The sequence below is a fragment of the Tauraco erythrolophus genome, chromosome Z (assembly GCF_009769465.1).
Source record: "Tauraco erythrolophus isolate bTauEry1 chromosome Z, bTauEry1.pri, whole genome shotgun sequence".
Taxonomy (NCBI): Eukaryota; Metazoa; Chordata; class Aves; order Musophagiformes; family Musophagidae; genus Tauraco; species Tauraco erythrolophus.
In genome coordinates this window covers 21,935,252-21,952,930 of record NC_141496.1, presented here as the reverse complement: position 1 = coordinate 21,952,930, position 17,679 = coordinate 21,935,252, and the positions used below count along the sequence as shown (strand labels likewise).

The 17,679-nt window shown below is 40.1% G+C and overlaps 1 protein-coding gene across 1 annotated transcript in view; it reads left to right on the top strand.

Moving 5' to 3' along the window:
• Window positions 1–16,887, top strand: part of ANKRD55 (ankyrin repeat domain 55) — a 48,796-nt gene extending 31,909 nt beyond the window's left edge. Inside the window, exons 7-11 of the mRNA XM_009981845.1 lie at window positions 404–588; window positions 2,328–2,495; window positions 3,962–4,623; window positions 9,651–9,752; window positions 16,619–16,887. Coding sequence (XP_009980147.1) covers window positions 404–588; window positions 2,328–2,495; window positions 3,962–4,623; window positions 9,651–9,752; window positions 16,619–16,887 — 1,386 coding nt within the window. The remainder of the gene's footprint in view (window positions 1–403; window positions 589–2,327; window positions 2,496–3,961; window positions 4,624–9,650; window positions 9,753–16,618) is intronic.
• The last annotated feature ends 792 nt before the right edge of the window (window positions 16,888–17,679 follow it).

Genomic DNA, 17,679 nt, shown 5'->3' with positions numbered 1-17,679 from the left:
GTGTGTATTTGGACAGGCTTACAGAAGTGGGTTGGTGTTTTGAGGTCCTTTCCAATCTTAAATTTCTATGAGAAAATATAAGCTCATATCTTTCTGGACTCTGGCTTAGTAGAACAGCAAAAAACCTCAAGTTTCTGAGAAAGCTGTTAAGTAATTTACACTCTGTAACTTTTGGTCATATTTGCAGCGGTACATTATTTGTTATTTTTCCAGTGTTCTAGGAAATTTATAAAGCAAACCCAGTCCTCAGCAGGAGATTGGAATCTTTTGGCTTTCATACCTGAAGAGTCTGGTACATCCAAAACAGAATGCCACTATTACACTTAGCCTTCTCTAGCAGAGACAATGTCGTTTGGTGGGAGCTCGATTGTAAAACACATTTCTCCTTTGAACTTCCTCCCAGAGTGGCAACAGAATTCTGTGTTCCATCATTCTGGATCACTATCAGGGGCCATCAATAATAAACTACGATGACGAGAATGGCAAAACATGTATGCACATTGCTGCTGCTGCAGGCTACAGTGATATAATCAGTGAGCTGGCTAAAGTCCCGGAGTGCAACCTGCAGGCCCTTGATGTGGATGACAGGTAACCATGGAAACTCTGAAACTGAAATTGCTGCTTCCTTTCTATTAACGTGAGAGTAGCTCTGTTTATTCTATAATCGTGTTTCCTGTTTCACAGGCCACAGCCTAGTTAATGAACTGCACTTACAGAGAACTGTGCTTTCTCAGAAACACTGCAAAGCAGTCCAGCTTACATGTATCACCATCTAGTATCATAACTGACTAGTAGGAATATGATTTAACTTTGTGTTTCTGGTAGGAAATGGTAAGATTATGTGTGAAAGGACTTCGTCAGCACTTAAGATCTTTCAATCAAAAGTTAACATTCTTTTCAAAACAATACAACATGAACCTATAACTTGAAGCTGGGATCCTGCTGCTATTTGTGTTTAAGAAATGGCAAGGTTCCCTTGTTGCATGTAAGCTGCTAACATACTATTCCTATAGGATCAAGAGACCTTCACCTTCCATTCTGACAAGGCGTTTGATTCCTTCTGGTATCAAATCCTTATGCCATAAGTGCAGAAGGGTCACCTTCTTTCCTCTTTTTCACCTCACACCTACCTCCCTTGGAACTTTCCCCATAAATGTATTTAATGCAAACAGAATCAACTAACTGCATTGATTATCCAGCTTAGTGGAGCAAAAGCCAAGGTTTTCTTGGCTTAGGTCTTCAGGTACTTAAAATAATAGCATTCTTCATGGAAAAGTGCAATAAAATGGAACAGAAATAAAACCAACAGGGTTCTGGATAAATTTCTAAACACGAGAAAAATTTACTTGAGAAGGCTGTGTTTCCATGGAAAGAAGGGCAAAGGGAGGAGTTTAACCACACTTAAGAGCTCAGTAAGACACAACCTCCTATTACATATTCTCAGATATTTCCATAGAAGGTATTACACTTGAAGAGGGGAATAGATAAGCTGTTCACTATAAACACACAGTAGACTTCCATTCTATTGTGTTTCTGACTGCACCCATCTGAAAACACTGGGACTGCAAAGAAACAGGCAGCAAAAAGTCAATTAATAAAATTAATTTTTATTCTTCTTTTGTCCTATTTTATTCTTGCACAGTTTTCTCACGTTTTTTTTCTGTGCTTTCAGATTTTTCACAAGAGCAAAGTATTACAACTCGGAAACTGCACAAAAGTTTCCAAAGACAAAATGCAAATCTTCCAAGCGGAAAATCAATTTGATTTTCCTACACAGATTCAAGACAATTATATCTGCTCCAGACTATGGCCATCAAAGAACACAGAAACTGGCAAAGGGACAATGACAGTCTGGTAGATCCAACCCTTCGCATTCATCTGGGGAAGACTTCTTCCCCTATTACCTTCATGGAGAGCCCTGACCCAATCATTGCTAACAATGTTTGGTGTAAAGATGAGAGGAGTTAGTCCCTATGCAGCGGACATTACGAAGATTTTTTTAAAATGCTGCCCTGAAAACTGCAGGCACTCCTCCCACTCTACAACTCCAGCAGTGGGAGAGATGATATCATATAGCATGAACAGGCATTCTGCAGACCCATATCTGCTTTTTCTACACCTAAATAGGTTCACACAGATAGATGCCAGTCTACGGTCTTATTAGCACTACTGGCAGCTACATCAATGTGGGATAAGTTGCTGGAGAATTCCTTAAAATGGATGTCATGAATCTGGATGAGTAGCATAGGAGCACACCTCATAACATCATTAATAGTTTCAATAGTAAATGTATTCATCTATTTCAATGATACTCCCTTTTTCTGTAGGACACCTTTGCACTGGGCTGCAGCAGCAGGGAAAGCTGACTGTGTGCAGACACTGCTAGAGCTGGGGATAGACAGTAGCCCTCGAGACATCAATGAAAACACTCCTCTGATATATGCAACATACTGCGGGCACACAGCATGCATCAAGCTGCTGTCTCAGGAGAGCAGGTAAAGCAAAAGTTCACATCTTGCTCACATGTTGCTACTGACTAGAAAACAAATTTATTGCTTTTTGTATGCCACTGAAGGGTTTGAGCCCTGGGTGATGTCTCCTCGATTCATATACAATGCTCAGTTCAAGTTTTCCACCAAAATAGCAACGTTAGAATTAGTCATCTACTGAAGACTCATCACTGTGGTTACAGTGCTAGACTGCCGATCAGCAGAGGGTTCTGAACCAAGAAGTGAGTATAACTCTTGCTCAGTCATCTTCGTGCAGAAAATTTGCCTTACAGCGTAATTTCAGCCTTCAGATATATGCCTTCCACTTTTTTGAAATTTCTATGCACTAGCTGTGTGCTCATGTAATCAGACAGAGGGACAGACTGAACACAAAAGCAGCTTTGCAAGATACATAATAAAATAAATTTCAAGTTTTCATCCTCAGGGTAAGGATTTGTGAGTGTTTTCCTTTTTAGTTCTTTACCTTGATTGTCTCTTCTTGTTTTGATTTTTTTTTCTGTTAAATAGTATATTTTTCTACCATTGTTTATGATCTTCCTCTCTCTCTCTTTGTATTCTTCATGTTTCAGCAGCTGTCATTTAATTAATTTCAGTTCTTCAACTTTGGTAAATGAGCATGCACTTACGAAGACACTTATCATCACATTTCTTTGTGCTTTCCCCTGCTTTCCAGTCAGCAGTTAGTATTTCCTGTGTTAGAAATTGTGAGACATGGGTAACATCATTACCTCTCCTCCTCCTCCTGTGCTCTGTGTCAGAGTAGGTCTGAAATGTTTAGTCAAAATCTCATCTAAAAACCACTACAGCAACACTACTGTAGGTAATTGCCTTGATAGATCTTCTGAAACTGTGTCGAGCCTCTTTAGTACAGGCAAGGCAAGGCAAGGGAAGGCAAGGGCAGGGGAAGGGAAAAGGGAGGGGAAGGGGAAGGGGAAGGGGAAGGGGAAGGGGAAGGGGAAGGGGAAGGGGAAGGGGAAGGGGAAGGGGAAGGGGAAGTGGAGGAATGGAGAACTAGTGCCTTTGTTAGAGTGCTAGCAATGACTGTCCTATTAGAAATACCATTTTCCAAATATAACACAATGCAAAGACCACTCGGTTTTAAAGATCTCAGCATATTTTTCTGGTTTTTATTGCATCTTGCCTCACTATTATGAATAATGACCCTGCAGCTGGTAGATGCTGAAGGCAGAAAAATTTGTTTTTTCCTTATAGCTGCATTAAGCCTACATTAAGACAAGTGTAAGGCAATGAACCCCGTAAGAAAGAGTGAAGTAACATGGTATCATTTTCAGTCTTTGCCAATTACAAATTTGGAGTGCTAATTTTCTGTCTCCTTGAACCACCCCTGCAAATGTATCTGAACAGTATATACCTCGTTTCATGGACTAATATAGGCAGTATTTTTTCATTATTTGGCAATAATCGCATCACATTTTGATTTGTACTTCCAGTAGATCTGAGCAGGTTCATCAGTTTACCTCCCAGAACAACAGACTCCTAAAGAAAGAAGGACGATTCAGTATGCTGAACCACATTTTCTCTTGCAAAAAGAAGAATGATCATAAAAACAGTCAGGAGGAGAAAAGCAGAGATCGATACCCTAGAGAAGAGACCTCAGAAGTAGATGACATCATCACCACTTTTGATTGCATTATGGACACAAGCTGCAAAGATATTCTAGATGAGTGTGTGACCACCATCGACTTTAAAAGAAGGAGCACAGACACAAAGTACCTGATACCGGAAAAGAAGCAACCAGAGTGTCAGGGACTTCTGCCCATCAGAACCCAGAGTCTCCCCCCAATCACTGTGGGCAATTCCTTTCTGACTGTCTCCCAGAGCACAACGTCAAGCTTCTCCTCCAGCACCAGCACCCACCATTTTGCACATAAGTCTCAAAAGAGTAGGAGTGAACACAACTTGCTGGACCACAGAAGCAGCTGCCAGGCTTTGTTGGATGATCCCTGGAACATAGACTCTAACCAGCTACTCTCCTACAAAGTTTGCACTAGGACTCCTTCAGACAAACTGCTAAATGGCTTAAACTCTGATAGATCTCACCATGTGCTTTTGTGCCCTCCCCGCCTTCCCTCAATTCCCAGTTCTCCATCAGGTAATTTCTTTCTTCTCTATCTCCAAAATCCTATAATCTCTACTGATGTGGCAAGCTGAGTCAGAAAAAGTAGGTAAGTCCAATCCATGACATTTCTATTTCTTTAATATCTTTCTCAGTTTCTTTTCCCTGTATGTAGTAGCAATCACAGATAGCGTATGGACAGGACATCAGCTGAGAGCTGAAGCAAGGTGCTTAGGTGTGGGAAATACGAGATTTAAGTAGGTCTGATGTGCAAGCAAAAATGCAGGTAGTTAGGAGTATGTAAGGTACCTGAGCAAGGTAAGTGCCTCCAGATCATACATGTGCTTTGTGAATTGCATGTTAACACCCACTGCCATGGCTGCTGCCTTGTGTCCATGCTTAGTCCTGGAACTAGATGTGCAAGGGAACAGTACTGCACTCAAATTTCTGCCTGTGCTGACAGCCTGGTTGCACCCAACCAGTTAAGTCCACATGTGCCATGCTGGACGGCTCTGCATCATGCCATTTCCCTTTATAAACATACTCTGACTCCAGGCTGTAGTGTCACCCCTTCCGACTCCTCCCACCCTGAGTGCCAGCACTTTGGTCTAATGTGCTCTTCTTAACAGTTCCTCCGAAGCTGAATTCAGGTTGCTAAATTTACAGAGACGGAGTAAATGCTTTTATGTTGTGGTTTGGAAACTGTAATGCAACAGTAATGAAGCAAAGCATCAGAATTCTGAAGTAAACTCAAAACAAGGGTTTGGCAGGATTTGGGATCTAGTACTTTGTTTGACTCACATCCATGTTTAAATGAATCTGGCTGGCTGGCCTGTGTGCTGGAGTTTACTTCAACATATCAGCGTCTCCAACTTCATCTCCTTTGGGATTAGTCCCATGCCAAAATTAAACACATCTAGCATGCCTTCCAATGCTGCAATATCCAACTGAAAATGAAGCAAGCAAAAGCAATCCTTAAACTTACCAGTACCCCATTACAAGGAGTAAACATTACACAATAAGTTAATCTACCCTCACCCCAAAAGACATCAGCAGTTATCCTCAGTGGAAAGAGGAGTGAACAGAAACCCTGTCTGAGGAGAACTCTCAGTTAGGTCAGGTCACTATCTGAGCTTGCATGATAGTGCAAACTGTACTGATTCCTAAGTGAAGGGATCTAAAAACTGCAAATCTTTGTTCACAGCTCTAATAATGAGAGCAGAGACAGCAATTTCAGAATGACAGGTCATTGTGCATTGCGCAAATAAGGGCTGGAAATAGTTTTTCAGGGTAAAAGGAGCTATTCAAAAAGTTCCACTTCCTGAACATCAGGCCACATTCCTGAAAGCTTGATAGACCTGGTCTATAGCTGTCACTACTTTTTTACTGTGCACTCTTCAGCTATTCACTCAACCCTACAAACCCCAGACTCGACATGGCTAGCAAGGATTGCTCCAGCACGAGTCTTTCTACACTGAACTCTGCGAGGTTCGGCTCACGTGTGGAAGACAAGAAAACCTGCAGAGTTCTTTGCAACCTGAATATAATAGGGTATAGTGGGGCTGAGACATCTGAGTTCATTCATGTTGGCAGTAGGCGGAGCAATGAACTCTAACTGGATAAACCAAACCTGAGGACAACTATGGGGAAACATTTCCTGGTGGAATTAGCTTGACTAGAAACACATTTGATGCGGACATAACTACCACGTTATTTAAAATGTGATTATAGATTTTTCTTAAGACTGTAGAATACTGTATGTTTAAATCCTTGTTTGCTCTGGGCAGAAGGACAGGTGGTTTTCTACGAACGTCCTATGACAAAAAGCTACAACTTGTTGAATCAGGACGGACTCTGTGCATCCACTCAGTTCTCCACGATCTGTAGGGACTCAATATAGGACCAGCAGTCTACATGCATGAATGAGGGAAAAATCTTATCAATTATGGGAAATCTAACTGTTACAATGGGAGCTGTCTTCGCATGTCCAAAGGAAGAGCAAGTAATTTTATCTCCCTTGGAGAAAAAAAAAAGTCTGAGTCTGCTTTAAGCCCAGTTCTCTGTGTACTAGCTCCCTTTAACAAAACTTTCCAACGATAAAAAGATTCCTGTAGCTGGCGAAAAGGACTTCCACTGAAGCATATGAATTAAAAGCTTGTAAGGAGGCAGAGAATGTCTGACAGGAATACATTGCACAACCCAGACGCTGTCTAACATTTCTTCCCGATAAAAAGATCTGCTTATCCCTCTTCACGCCTATGTGTGTGGTTTAAATCTGTCTGCCCCTGTAATTAAAGCCACCTGACTTGCTGTGAAGTAGAACTGCATTTACTGTATGAGCTGCAGGGCTTCCAGGTCTCCAGCGCACTGTGCTTGCAGGACTTACAGGGATCAGAAGTGGAGCGAGCCTGGCTCCAGCCCAGCCAGCAGCGCTGCACAGGCAGCCCTCTCTCAGGAAAGACATTTCCTCATCATTTTTTTTTTTTTTCTGCAGGAGGCCTAGCTGAGGGAAAAAACAACATGTAGTCTTTGAAAGAGACTGAAGGACTCCATTTCTCAAATCATGACTGTGGGGCTACATGTAATTTCCTAATCACTGAATAGCCAGGGCAGGATTACGGGTATCTAATAATCTAAGAGAACGCAATTATTTTCTCAGCTGACACACAGTGTTGATTGTCTTGCATGACCATGCTTTTTGTTAAAGTCAGAGCTAACTTCTGTGCTTACTGTTACTAAGGCAGCTGGCACATAGATTGGGATTTTTGGAGGTTCTTTGTTCTGTTTTCTGTGCTCCTAGAAATGAAAGATGAGTCAATTTACTAGCTGAGCCACAGCACTTACACAAAGGGGAGAGGTTGCTGTGGGTAGCAATGAGACTTACCTTACTATCATGCCACGGGTTTCTTTCAGAATAACCACTTTGTCTCGCCCTTCACTGGGGAGAGCAAAGGTAGACTATACCAAAAACTACCGTGAACATTGAAGAGTGCTTGCCAGCCGCAGTGCTGAGCTGGCATCCACAATCTGAAGCATTTTTGTATTTATGAGCTTTGCAATCATCTCTTTTTGAAAAATGTATTGCCATCTACTTTCCACAGGGAAAATAGTGTAAGTAGAGAAATTCCAAGTGATATGGGTAAAAGGAAGCCTGTCTCAAATGTAAGGCAGCTCTGAGCACCCTCTAACCAGCTGGAGCCTCCTCCTATCACCCGCTCATCTTTTAGATTACTAACCTTCTAGGTCTAAGGCAAGAATATATTACAGGTTTTATTACAGCAGCTCGGTACCTTCTATTTGCCTGAACAGATAATGTAAAAAATGGCACTTCTTGGCCAGGAAAGAGTAGAGTGAGCTGATTAGTGTGACTGTTTGTTTCTCAAATGGAAGGACTGATTTACACTGGGACACTCATCATAACATTTACAGCTTTTCCACAAAACATATCATGATGTGGTTCACCTACCTAAATGCAAAGAAAAATCAAAGAACAACCTGTAAAAAGTGTCAGTAAACAAAATGAAACGCAGAACAGTCCTGTATTTTATAATAATGAAATTTCCTCCTTTCCATTTAATTCAAAAATAAATGCCATCATAAATATGCTCTTGGGGATGACAAAGATTATGTTTTTAAAAAGGAAAAACTTTTTTCTCTGATGATATGTGGAGCAGACAGAAAGGAAGAGCAGAAGAATATTTCCAATTGTTGCCAGAACTTTTAGACAGCAAGGATTCTTTTCCAAGCATTCATATCAGCCTTGCAAACATGATTATGCTTTGTACAGTTGTTTTGCTGCCAGATATCCCCATTTATGAAATAAATAAATCTCTTGGTAGAAAAAACAACCTCACATCATCTAAGCCGTAATGGTACATACATAATAAGCCATTAGTTCTCAGCATAAGCATCACTGAAACCATTATAATTCAAATCGCACTAATGGGAGCAGCAGGCTTGATTTTCTGCTATTTAGGAACTGATATGTTTATCTCTATGTGCACAGTGGATGTGATGTCTATAGAAGAAATTTACCAACTTTTACATCCACTTTTTGGTGATCCTGGAGAAGCGTTAAAGACTGAAGAAAGAGTAAAATATGGGAAAAGGAAATCAAAACCTGTTTCTATTAGACACAGCTCATCCATAAGACATTCTTCGTGCTTTAGTCCAATACACATCAGCTTTACCCACAGGATCTGGTAGATGATTGATCCAATGCCTATCAGCTGCTGTGGTCTTTGGACCAGAATCTTGCTCCATGCAGCTGAAGGCTGCTCTATAACATGGAGGCTTGTCTAATAAACATCACTTTAGCTCCTTTCACACAGAATCCATTTAGTCAGTAACATAGAGTCGTCTTGATAACTACTTCAGTGCGCCTCTAGGAAACTGTTCTACGACTCCTTTCCTATAGCTTTATCTTGCACAGCCCAGCAATACATAAGTATTTTCAAGTACCAACTACAAAGCCATGAACGCAGTGTATATCATTCCATTTCTTCCTATTGCTTAAGATATCCTACTACATCCAGTCTGTGTCTCTGCAATAAGCTATGTTGCAATGCCATGCTACATGAGCAGCTGTTTGGCAAGACAACCCAAAACTCCTTACAAGGCTCATCTCAGATCTGGGCATAACAAAAAAGAAAAATTTGAGGGACTCAAACATCACAGAATAAGTTCAACTCAGGCAAAGGATCTGGGGAAAATGTTGATTTGGTGCTTGAGTTTCTACTTTTTTAATAAAGTATAAATTTAATAATATAATAACAATAATAAATTTTAATAAAGTGTGTCATTTAGGTAGTGAAATGCATTACATCATCTAACGTATTGTCATTTTAATAGGACTAGATGAAAGTTAACTTTAATCAGTCACTCTTTTTAATGAATGTAAAGATAACAAAGCTACAGCTTTTTTCAGTCGGTAGTTTCTTATTATTACATATTTCTAAGAATTACTAAATAAGTTTTTTTTCTCTAGAAGCCAGAGACCTACAGTGCACTGTATTATTTACAATTATTTTCATATGGTAAGAGATTATCTTTTTCTTTCACAGGTAAAAATTTTCAACAGATGTCCATAGACCAACCCAAAATAACAAATCTCACTCCTGTACGGAACAGCCTAGCTCCCATATTCAACCACTGTGCTCACAAAAGTAAGTACAGGCAGGTCTCAGTTACAGTATCATATCGTGTGCCTCTGTCACTGGCATCTGAGGGCTTGAGAGAGGTTTCGTATTCCTTTCTTACAGCATCATAGAATGGCTGAGGTTGGAAGGCACCTTTGGATATTGTCTAGTCCAACCCTCCTGCCCACAGAGAGGTCACCTACAGCAGGTTGTTCAGAATCACATCCAGCTAAGTTTTAAATACCTATAAGGATGGGGACTATACAACCTCTCTGAGCAACCTGTTCCAATATTTGACCATTCTCAGAGTAAAAAAGTTTCCTCTTACTTAATTCTGCCCCTTGACTCTTTTCCCTTCATAGGACAGCACTGAGAAGAGTCTGACTCCCTCTTCATGACTCTTCCAATCAGTCATTTATACATATTGACAAGATCCCCTGGGCGGCCTTCTCTCAAGGTTGACCAGTCCCAGCTCTTTCAGCCACCCTTTTGAGCCTGGATGCTCCACACTTACTGATCTCCATCGCCCTTCATTGGGCTTGCTTCAGTATGTCCATGTTTCTCTTGTACTGGGAGCCCCAGAACTGGACACAGCACTCCAGATGTGTCTCGCCAGTGCAGAGTAGAGGGGAAGGATCACTTCCCATGATCTGCTGGCAACACTCGTCCTAGTGCAGCCCTGGATGCTCTTGGTTGTCTTAGCTGCAAGAGCACATTGCAGGCTCATGTTCAGCTTGTCGTCTATCAGGGCCCCCAGCTCCCTTTCTGACAAGCTCCTTTTCAGCTGTTTGATCCTCAGCATGTATTGATGCCGGGAATTACTCTCCCCAGGTGCAGGACTTTACAAGTCCCTTTGTAAGAGTCTTGTCTGTCCGTTTCTCCAGCCTGTCCAGACCTCTCTAAACGACAGCACTCCTACCAACTGTACCAGCCACTCCTCCCAGTTCCATATCATTTGAAAACCTGCAGAAGGTGCACTCTACCCCATTATCCAAGTGACTAATGAAGATATTAAATAGGATTACCCCTAGTATCCACTCCTGGGATATTCCACTAGTGACTCATCCACCTCCAGCTGGACTTTGTGTTGCCGTTCACAACCCTTTTCTCCAATGAGTTTCATAGAGTTGGCCTAGTAGAAGTGATGTATGTCAATGTGGAGGAGAGTTTGGTTCTACATTTGTTTTTCAGAGCAGAGGTGACTGTAATTCTCATAGTCATTGGATTTTTCACTCTTGGTTTCACTCTCAATTGCATATGCCTGTATGACTCTGGTAGCTTTTTCTAGGGGGCAGGACATGATCTAATTCAGTGACTTACAGGATATAAAGAAATGGATGACAACACCCTAATGACTGCATGGCAGAGAAAGGTTGGATATGTGAGATGAAAGCCAGGATAAAGAATGACTCTTCTGCAGACAGCATGAAAAATACCATGACACTGATTTTTGTGTCCTTTTGCTAGCAAAAATTAGAGGGAAGAAGATTAGAACAAGATCACCAGGTTTCCAAAAACTTGTCATTTTCTGAATGTTACATAGGTGAAAAGATTTTCTGTCTCTCTCTGTCTTAAGCACAGCAGGTAGCCTAGATTTTACACAGGATGGGAATCATTAATTTTTCTCATTCTAACAGCAAGTGGTTTGGGTAGCTTCTATAACACAGGAGCTAAAATAAAGGGATCGAGAGAGCAGCAGCCTTTTTTTTCTCTGGACTTTCAGCCAGGTCCTCATTCCCAGGGCAGTAAGACCCAACGTCCCAAAGAGCAGGGAAAGCCTCACCCTGCTCCCACAGCCCTGGCAGAGTGTCTAGACTTAGTGAGCATCCCAGGCTGGATCCAGTCAGCAACTGGGGTGTTCTTCACATATAAACACTAGCCCTACTCCCAGCAGTGTCCCACCTTCACATTCTTGTGCTCCACTAAGTGCAAATCCCCTCAATGTATTTTGGATGAGGATTTGCAGTTTACTGTTTGTCATCCCGCAGATCAGCCAGATCCTAAAGCATTCACATTTCAGAGCTAAACTTAACATTTGTTGCCTCTCATGACCCGGGTCTCAGAAATAGTTCTGCAGCTATAACAAACAATACTACTAAAAACGAAACAGCAGAGGTAGCTTTATGGGGAACATCAGAATGGGTAGAGGAAATACAGAACCCTGCACTGCTGCTGCACTTTAAATGAGAGGCAAAGAGAAATAGAGATAGGCGGAATACTGAAGTGGTATTCTCTGTCTGCTCAGAGGAAAGAAAATAATCTACTTTCAAAACCTCAGCTCCAAGTCTTCTATTTTTAAGCTTTCTACTAATGTTCTCTGTGTCTTCTAGCTAAAACATAATTGTAAGCAAAATCTTAAAAAAAAAAAAAAAAAAATTCATAATCACTGGTGTTCTTGCAGTAATTCATACAAACAGCCAGGATTTTAGTTCTAGTCTCAGGTCAAAAACTGTGTTTTACAAATAAGATACAATTACCACAGTTAATAATCATGGTTTAATTAATTAACACAGCACATTTATCCAGGTGCCATTACTGCCTGAACATCAGTTCAAGACAATGACAGAAAAGCAAAGTTATTTGCAATATAGATTACATTTTTTCTTTGTTAACACAAATGATACATTTGATCCTGGTGCTTTCCAAATGACCGTTTCAGAGCCAAGATTTCATTCATTCTCCATCCAGCTCTAAAAATATAACTATTCTGGACACAGCCTTTATCCAGGCAAATGGCTCCAGCAATGAAGTTTGAATATAAAGATTTGTGTTTCTCTAATATTTTCATTACACAAGATGTGTGTTAAAAATATACAACAAAGTTAGTGGGCAAAAAAAGCAAACAGGGAGTTAGAACAATAAAATAAGCATAAAACAGAAAGAGAACTGAAACTAGTCGGAGATTAACAGAAAGAAGAAACGTCCCAAAAAAAAAGAAAGGGCAATGAAAAAAGGAAGAGAAGCTTTAATCTCTAAGCAAAAATATTTTAAAATACAAGTTAGAAAGAGGATAATAGGAATGAAACAGTAGCTTAGGGAAAGAAGTTAAAACCATAGTTTATAAACTCCCACCCTCCAGATGTTGCCAGGGCCAAAGAGGTTGCTTGCACAGCTTCTTGAGTAGCCTCAGCACAGTCTGGCATCTCTGGTATTCTGCATACTGCTGCTCCAGCCCCAGTACACACTTTCTATGTCATCACGTGCCTCTCTCAAGGATCCCTGGAAAACAGGCTTACAACTATCATACATCACTCACACAATGCCAGAATAATTTCCTGAATGATATGGGACTTCTATAGAAGTCTTTGCTGCTCTCACTTCTTCATGTGGCTTAGAAGGTCCAAAGCCATAGTGAGGTTATTACTTGTTGATCAAAAAAAAAAGGAAAAAAAAAAAAAATTATCTATTTCTGTAGGTGATTAGGTGATTTAACAATATTTGCTGGGGATCAGTGGTTGGTTTTGCTGTTATTCATTATGATTTGAAGTTTCTTCTTTCCCAAGTTAATAGCAAAGGATTCCACAAAGCACCCTCCTCTCTGTAGAGGGCCACCCCTGTCCACTGCTTGCAAATGGAAGAGCGTCTAAGAGCCAACCCTTCTGCTGAAGTAGATACTTCTTGGGCAGTGCCTCCCTGAGAGCCTTATTCTTGCCTCTGCAGTTTGCAATAGCAGTCATTCGAGAGTCACTGCTGAGTGGAAAGGACTCCCTGAATTAGTAGCTCTTACTGTATCACTAGGTTTCAGTAGCTGACTCTGCCCATGAATTTTTACTGGTGCTTTTGCTGTACACAGCTTCCGGATGTATGACAACCAGCCTTAAGGGTTCTGTCTCTCACAGACCCCAGTGCTGGATCCAGGCTTGTGTGTTTCAATATATATACTAATACCAGTGATTATATCTATTATTTCAAAGCCATCCACGTACCAGTCCTGAAATCCTTATTGAAAATCCTGAGTACAGTATGTAGGACTAGGTGTAAAGCATTGACATTTGGATGCTCTTTTTTATTTCTTTGAATGAGCATGGGTTTGTGATGGCTACCCAGTCATGGAGGTGAAGAACTACACTGCTTTTGCTCTACTTAAACCCGTCATCAAGGGCTTACCTAGTACATAAAGGCATTCTGGAGACATTTTACACAGGTGTAAACTTTGAATGCATGAACATATGCCTATGCTTCACAAAGGAAAACAAGTGAGCTTCTCAATATGTATTTGGTTTACACACCAAAATTTTAATGAACTCAAAGCCTTCTACCATGTGCCAGAAAACAAATGGGATCATTTATTGTATTTAGCCCCGCCTGATTCACATAAATTCAATATGAACTAAAGCAAAGTATTAATAGTTTGTTGCTTTTTTTTTCCTTGGGAAGGAGAACTAAGTCATTTCCTGAACCTCTGAGCATGAATGAACCTTGAATATGACCTATGAATTGCACAACATTTCAGAGGCCAGGCAGTTTTAGTAAACACTGCCCTGCTCAGCCTGTCACAGCTTGGATTGTACTGAAATTAGCATAAGAAGAAAAAAAAAAAAATCCATCAATTTTTTAAATCCTCTCTATAAAAAACATGGTTTCCCCCAAATAGATACCTGGTGAGTCTTAGAGAATTACTGTTCCTGATAAATAAATAATGAATGATGAAATGAGTATATGGCATATGGTACAGGCGAATACGGCAAGGAGAACTTCAGCCTCTTTTGCACAATGTACACATTAAAAAAACACATAGATGCAAAGCTTTTTCAGTGCCCACTGCAGACATTAGAGAGCTAACATTTGTTTCCAACAGGGCAAATGTCTGACTTATTAATTATACACTACATAAATCTATAGACACAGAGGGGCCTGCGTGACAAGCCTGGTGTGCTTCTGCTTTGCTGAGGCACGGAAGGTGTAGGGCTTCTGCCCGAACTTCTTCAATTTATTTCTGGCTCGGGCACAGTCTGTGTCCCCAGTTACCTGCAGGACTCTTACTCCTCTAGCTAGTTATTCCCCATCTCACATTTGGACTTTTGCTAGTCTGGGATTTCTTCGTTTGTTTGTTTTCCCTTAGTATAGGGGTTTGTGTTTGCCTTCGCTGAGTTTCGTTATTCAAACTTCTTACTGTTTCTCCAATTTATCAAGGTATTTTTGCATTTTAAACCTGTTCTCTGGCAAATTATACTTTGAGTGCCTTTTTTTCATCAGGTGTATGTCCATGTTATAGTAATGGATCTACCTTATTTTTTATGAAAATTTGTGACAAAGTTAATAATCCTTCCTTATTGAAACTACGTAATTTCTCTTTTCTCTGGCCTCCACCCTGCCAGTATTGCAGTTATTCTTTTTGATGTTGTTTGATGAGCAGTGAGAAGGTAGACTTTAAAGTTTCAAAGATTCACTTCTGAGAAACACCAACGGTGGGCAGGTTTTTAGGCATTTAGGATTTTTTATGTTAGATTAACTGACTTGAAATTCTGCAAGTCCTTTTTTCTCGTCTTTTTATTCTACAGGCTTCAAGAAACTTGATCCACTATTCTACCTACGAGTTCCTCGAGAGTGTTGAATGTTTAGTTTGGTTTGGGGTTATTTTTAAGATCAAAATTGACTCATAAGGTCCAGCTTATCACAGGTGCATTGACTGCAGCAGTTACTCAGTTCATACCAATTGACTATGTGGTCTGCTATTTCTAATAAAAATTAGTTCATTTATCAATGTATCCTCTACTACAATGGTCCAAATCTAGATTAACTTCAGATATTTCTCTGGGATTACGTGAGATTTTCATTGGTTTAAGAGAAAATACTCTTCTCCATTCTCATTTCTGTAGAATTTCCCTGAACCTGCACCAGGAATATTTGTCAGAGATTATGAAAAGGGAGTAACCAAAGAGGCTAACAAGAAAAATGCAAACATAAACACTCAGGTTTTCATTGGAGTTGACTAGGAAATTGAATGATAACGACAGGCTGAGATGGTCGTCTTTTGAGCAGAGTGCTTTACAGCAGGATTCTTTCTGCATATAAAGAACCAGGACAAAAACATAATACCAATCTGAGGAAAAGTGATTGGCTTAGAGAATGATTTTTAATTCCTGTCCACTAGGAAGCGTTTGTGATTAGTTTCAAAGGATGAAGCCAGCAAAATAGACAGAGCATCCAAATAACCCTCCAGAGGCTGCCATGACTAATAAGATGAAACTCAAACTAGAATATCTCAGAGGAAAACGTCCGTAGCGTCTCATATTCATCACAACAGATACAGATTGAAGGAAATCACAGATGGAATGAGTATGTAATCAAGGAAAAATTAATGTGAAAAATTTCAAGGAAGATTCTGTAGTCAAAATAGAGACAGTGTTAAGTCCAGTAGGGAGGTCTTCATATGGTTAAACTGAAAAACCTAAACTGTATACAAAGAGATTGTGAATAAAATGAAGAATTAAATGGAAAGAAGCTAACGCAATTCACAAAAAAATTCCAAAGCAGAGAAAAATAAGTCTACAATTAAGGTTTTGAATTCTCCTTTTAAAAAATTATGAAATTAGTTAGTGAGTTGCCTGAGTGAAGGAGCTTGAGGATTTCTGTTTAGAGAAGATATTGAACTACATTAACTTTAAGCACAACGTTACACTGCCGAGCGTGAGGTGGAGATTAACAATTATGTAAATCCACAGTTTCTTGCAAGACTTCTGACACACATGAGACATACAACAGCTGTGGCTCTCATGTTTCAGTGTGGGTCTTAGTGTACTACCTGGTAATGGGCTACTTCTGTGGCCTGTGACTCGCAGAGCACATATGGACAAGTAAACAACAGTTCAATGAAAGTAGCAAACTCATTGTAAAAATGCCATGCTTTTCACTTTCTGTGCACTCTTGGTCTCTTTTTCTTTTTCCTCTAGTTCAGCTACCATCTCAGGGTGCTAAGAAGTTTAAGTCTCTGCCTTTAAATTCCCTAAGGACTGGTGCAGTTATTCTCCCACCAGCCTCAACTTCCAGATCTCAGAAAAGGGGATTTTCTCAGAGTCATTTCCTCTATTCTCTCTTGCCTGGTCTATCAGGAGAACCTCTGAAACCAAGCCGTGCCCTACCTGCTATCCCAAGCCAGAAGAAATCTAATCCTGCAGAAGAGCTTGTGAAATCTCTCACCAAACCAGACACTGAAAATTAACTCATTACACTGGTCTCAATCAGTTGAAATGTATCTAAGAGCTTGTTACAACATAATTGTACAGTAAAATCTCATTTATTTGCACTAATGATGGTCTTGTGAACGGGAGTCTAAATGAACAAAAAATAAGAAAGGGTAGCACATCACAAAAGCTGCACTGTTTATTTATACAGGCATTTTCATTATAGTTTTCATTTATGATGAAATTACTAAATTAATATTTAATGTGCTGTAAAGCTGTTTTGTGAATGGAATCCTCATAACATGCAATCTTGTTGCAGCAATGTGCTGTTAAGCTTTTCACATAAAACAGGAACAAAGTGTAAGATTTTCTGTGTGATTTAAGAGTCTGAACTACGGTAATATAAATTGACGGGGATTCTCTGCAGTTTGTAAATGCAAAGGTGCTGATTCTGAGGCTGTGTGCCACCAGAAATATCTTTTTAAGATTAAAACGATGAGCTCAAAATAAAAGGCAGTTTTGGCAAATGAGAGGTTTTGGTTCTTTGTTTTTCACATATTTTCTACGTTGTAAGTTTGTGGGTTTTGTGAATTCAACAAGCTAAAAAAGTACAATAAAACAATAAGCCCTGTGGGACAGACAGGGCTACAGCACACACTGTTCAAAACTGTTCATTGCACTGGCAGATTTATGTGTCTTTCATCTAACTCTTCGTATTCCTTCGCAATAAAAATGCAGTTCTGTATTGTTATTTTCGTAAAACAAGGATTGCACAGTCTTGAGTTATCATGCATTATTTCATCACTTTGATCAAAGACCTGAAGAAGGAA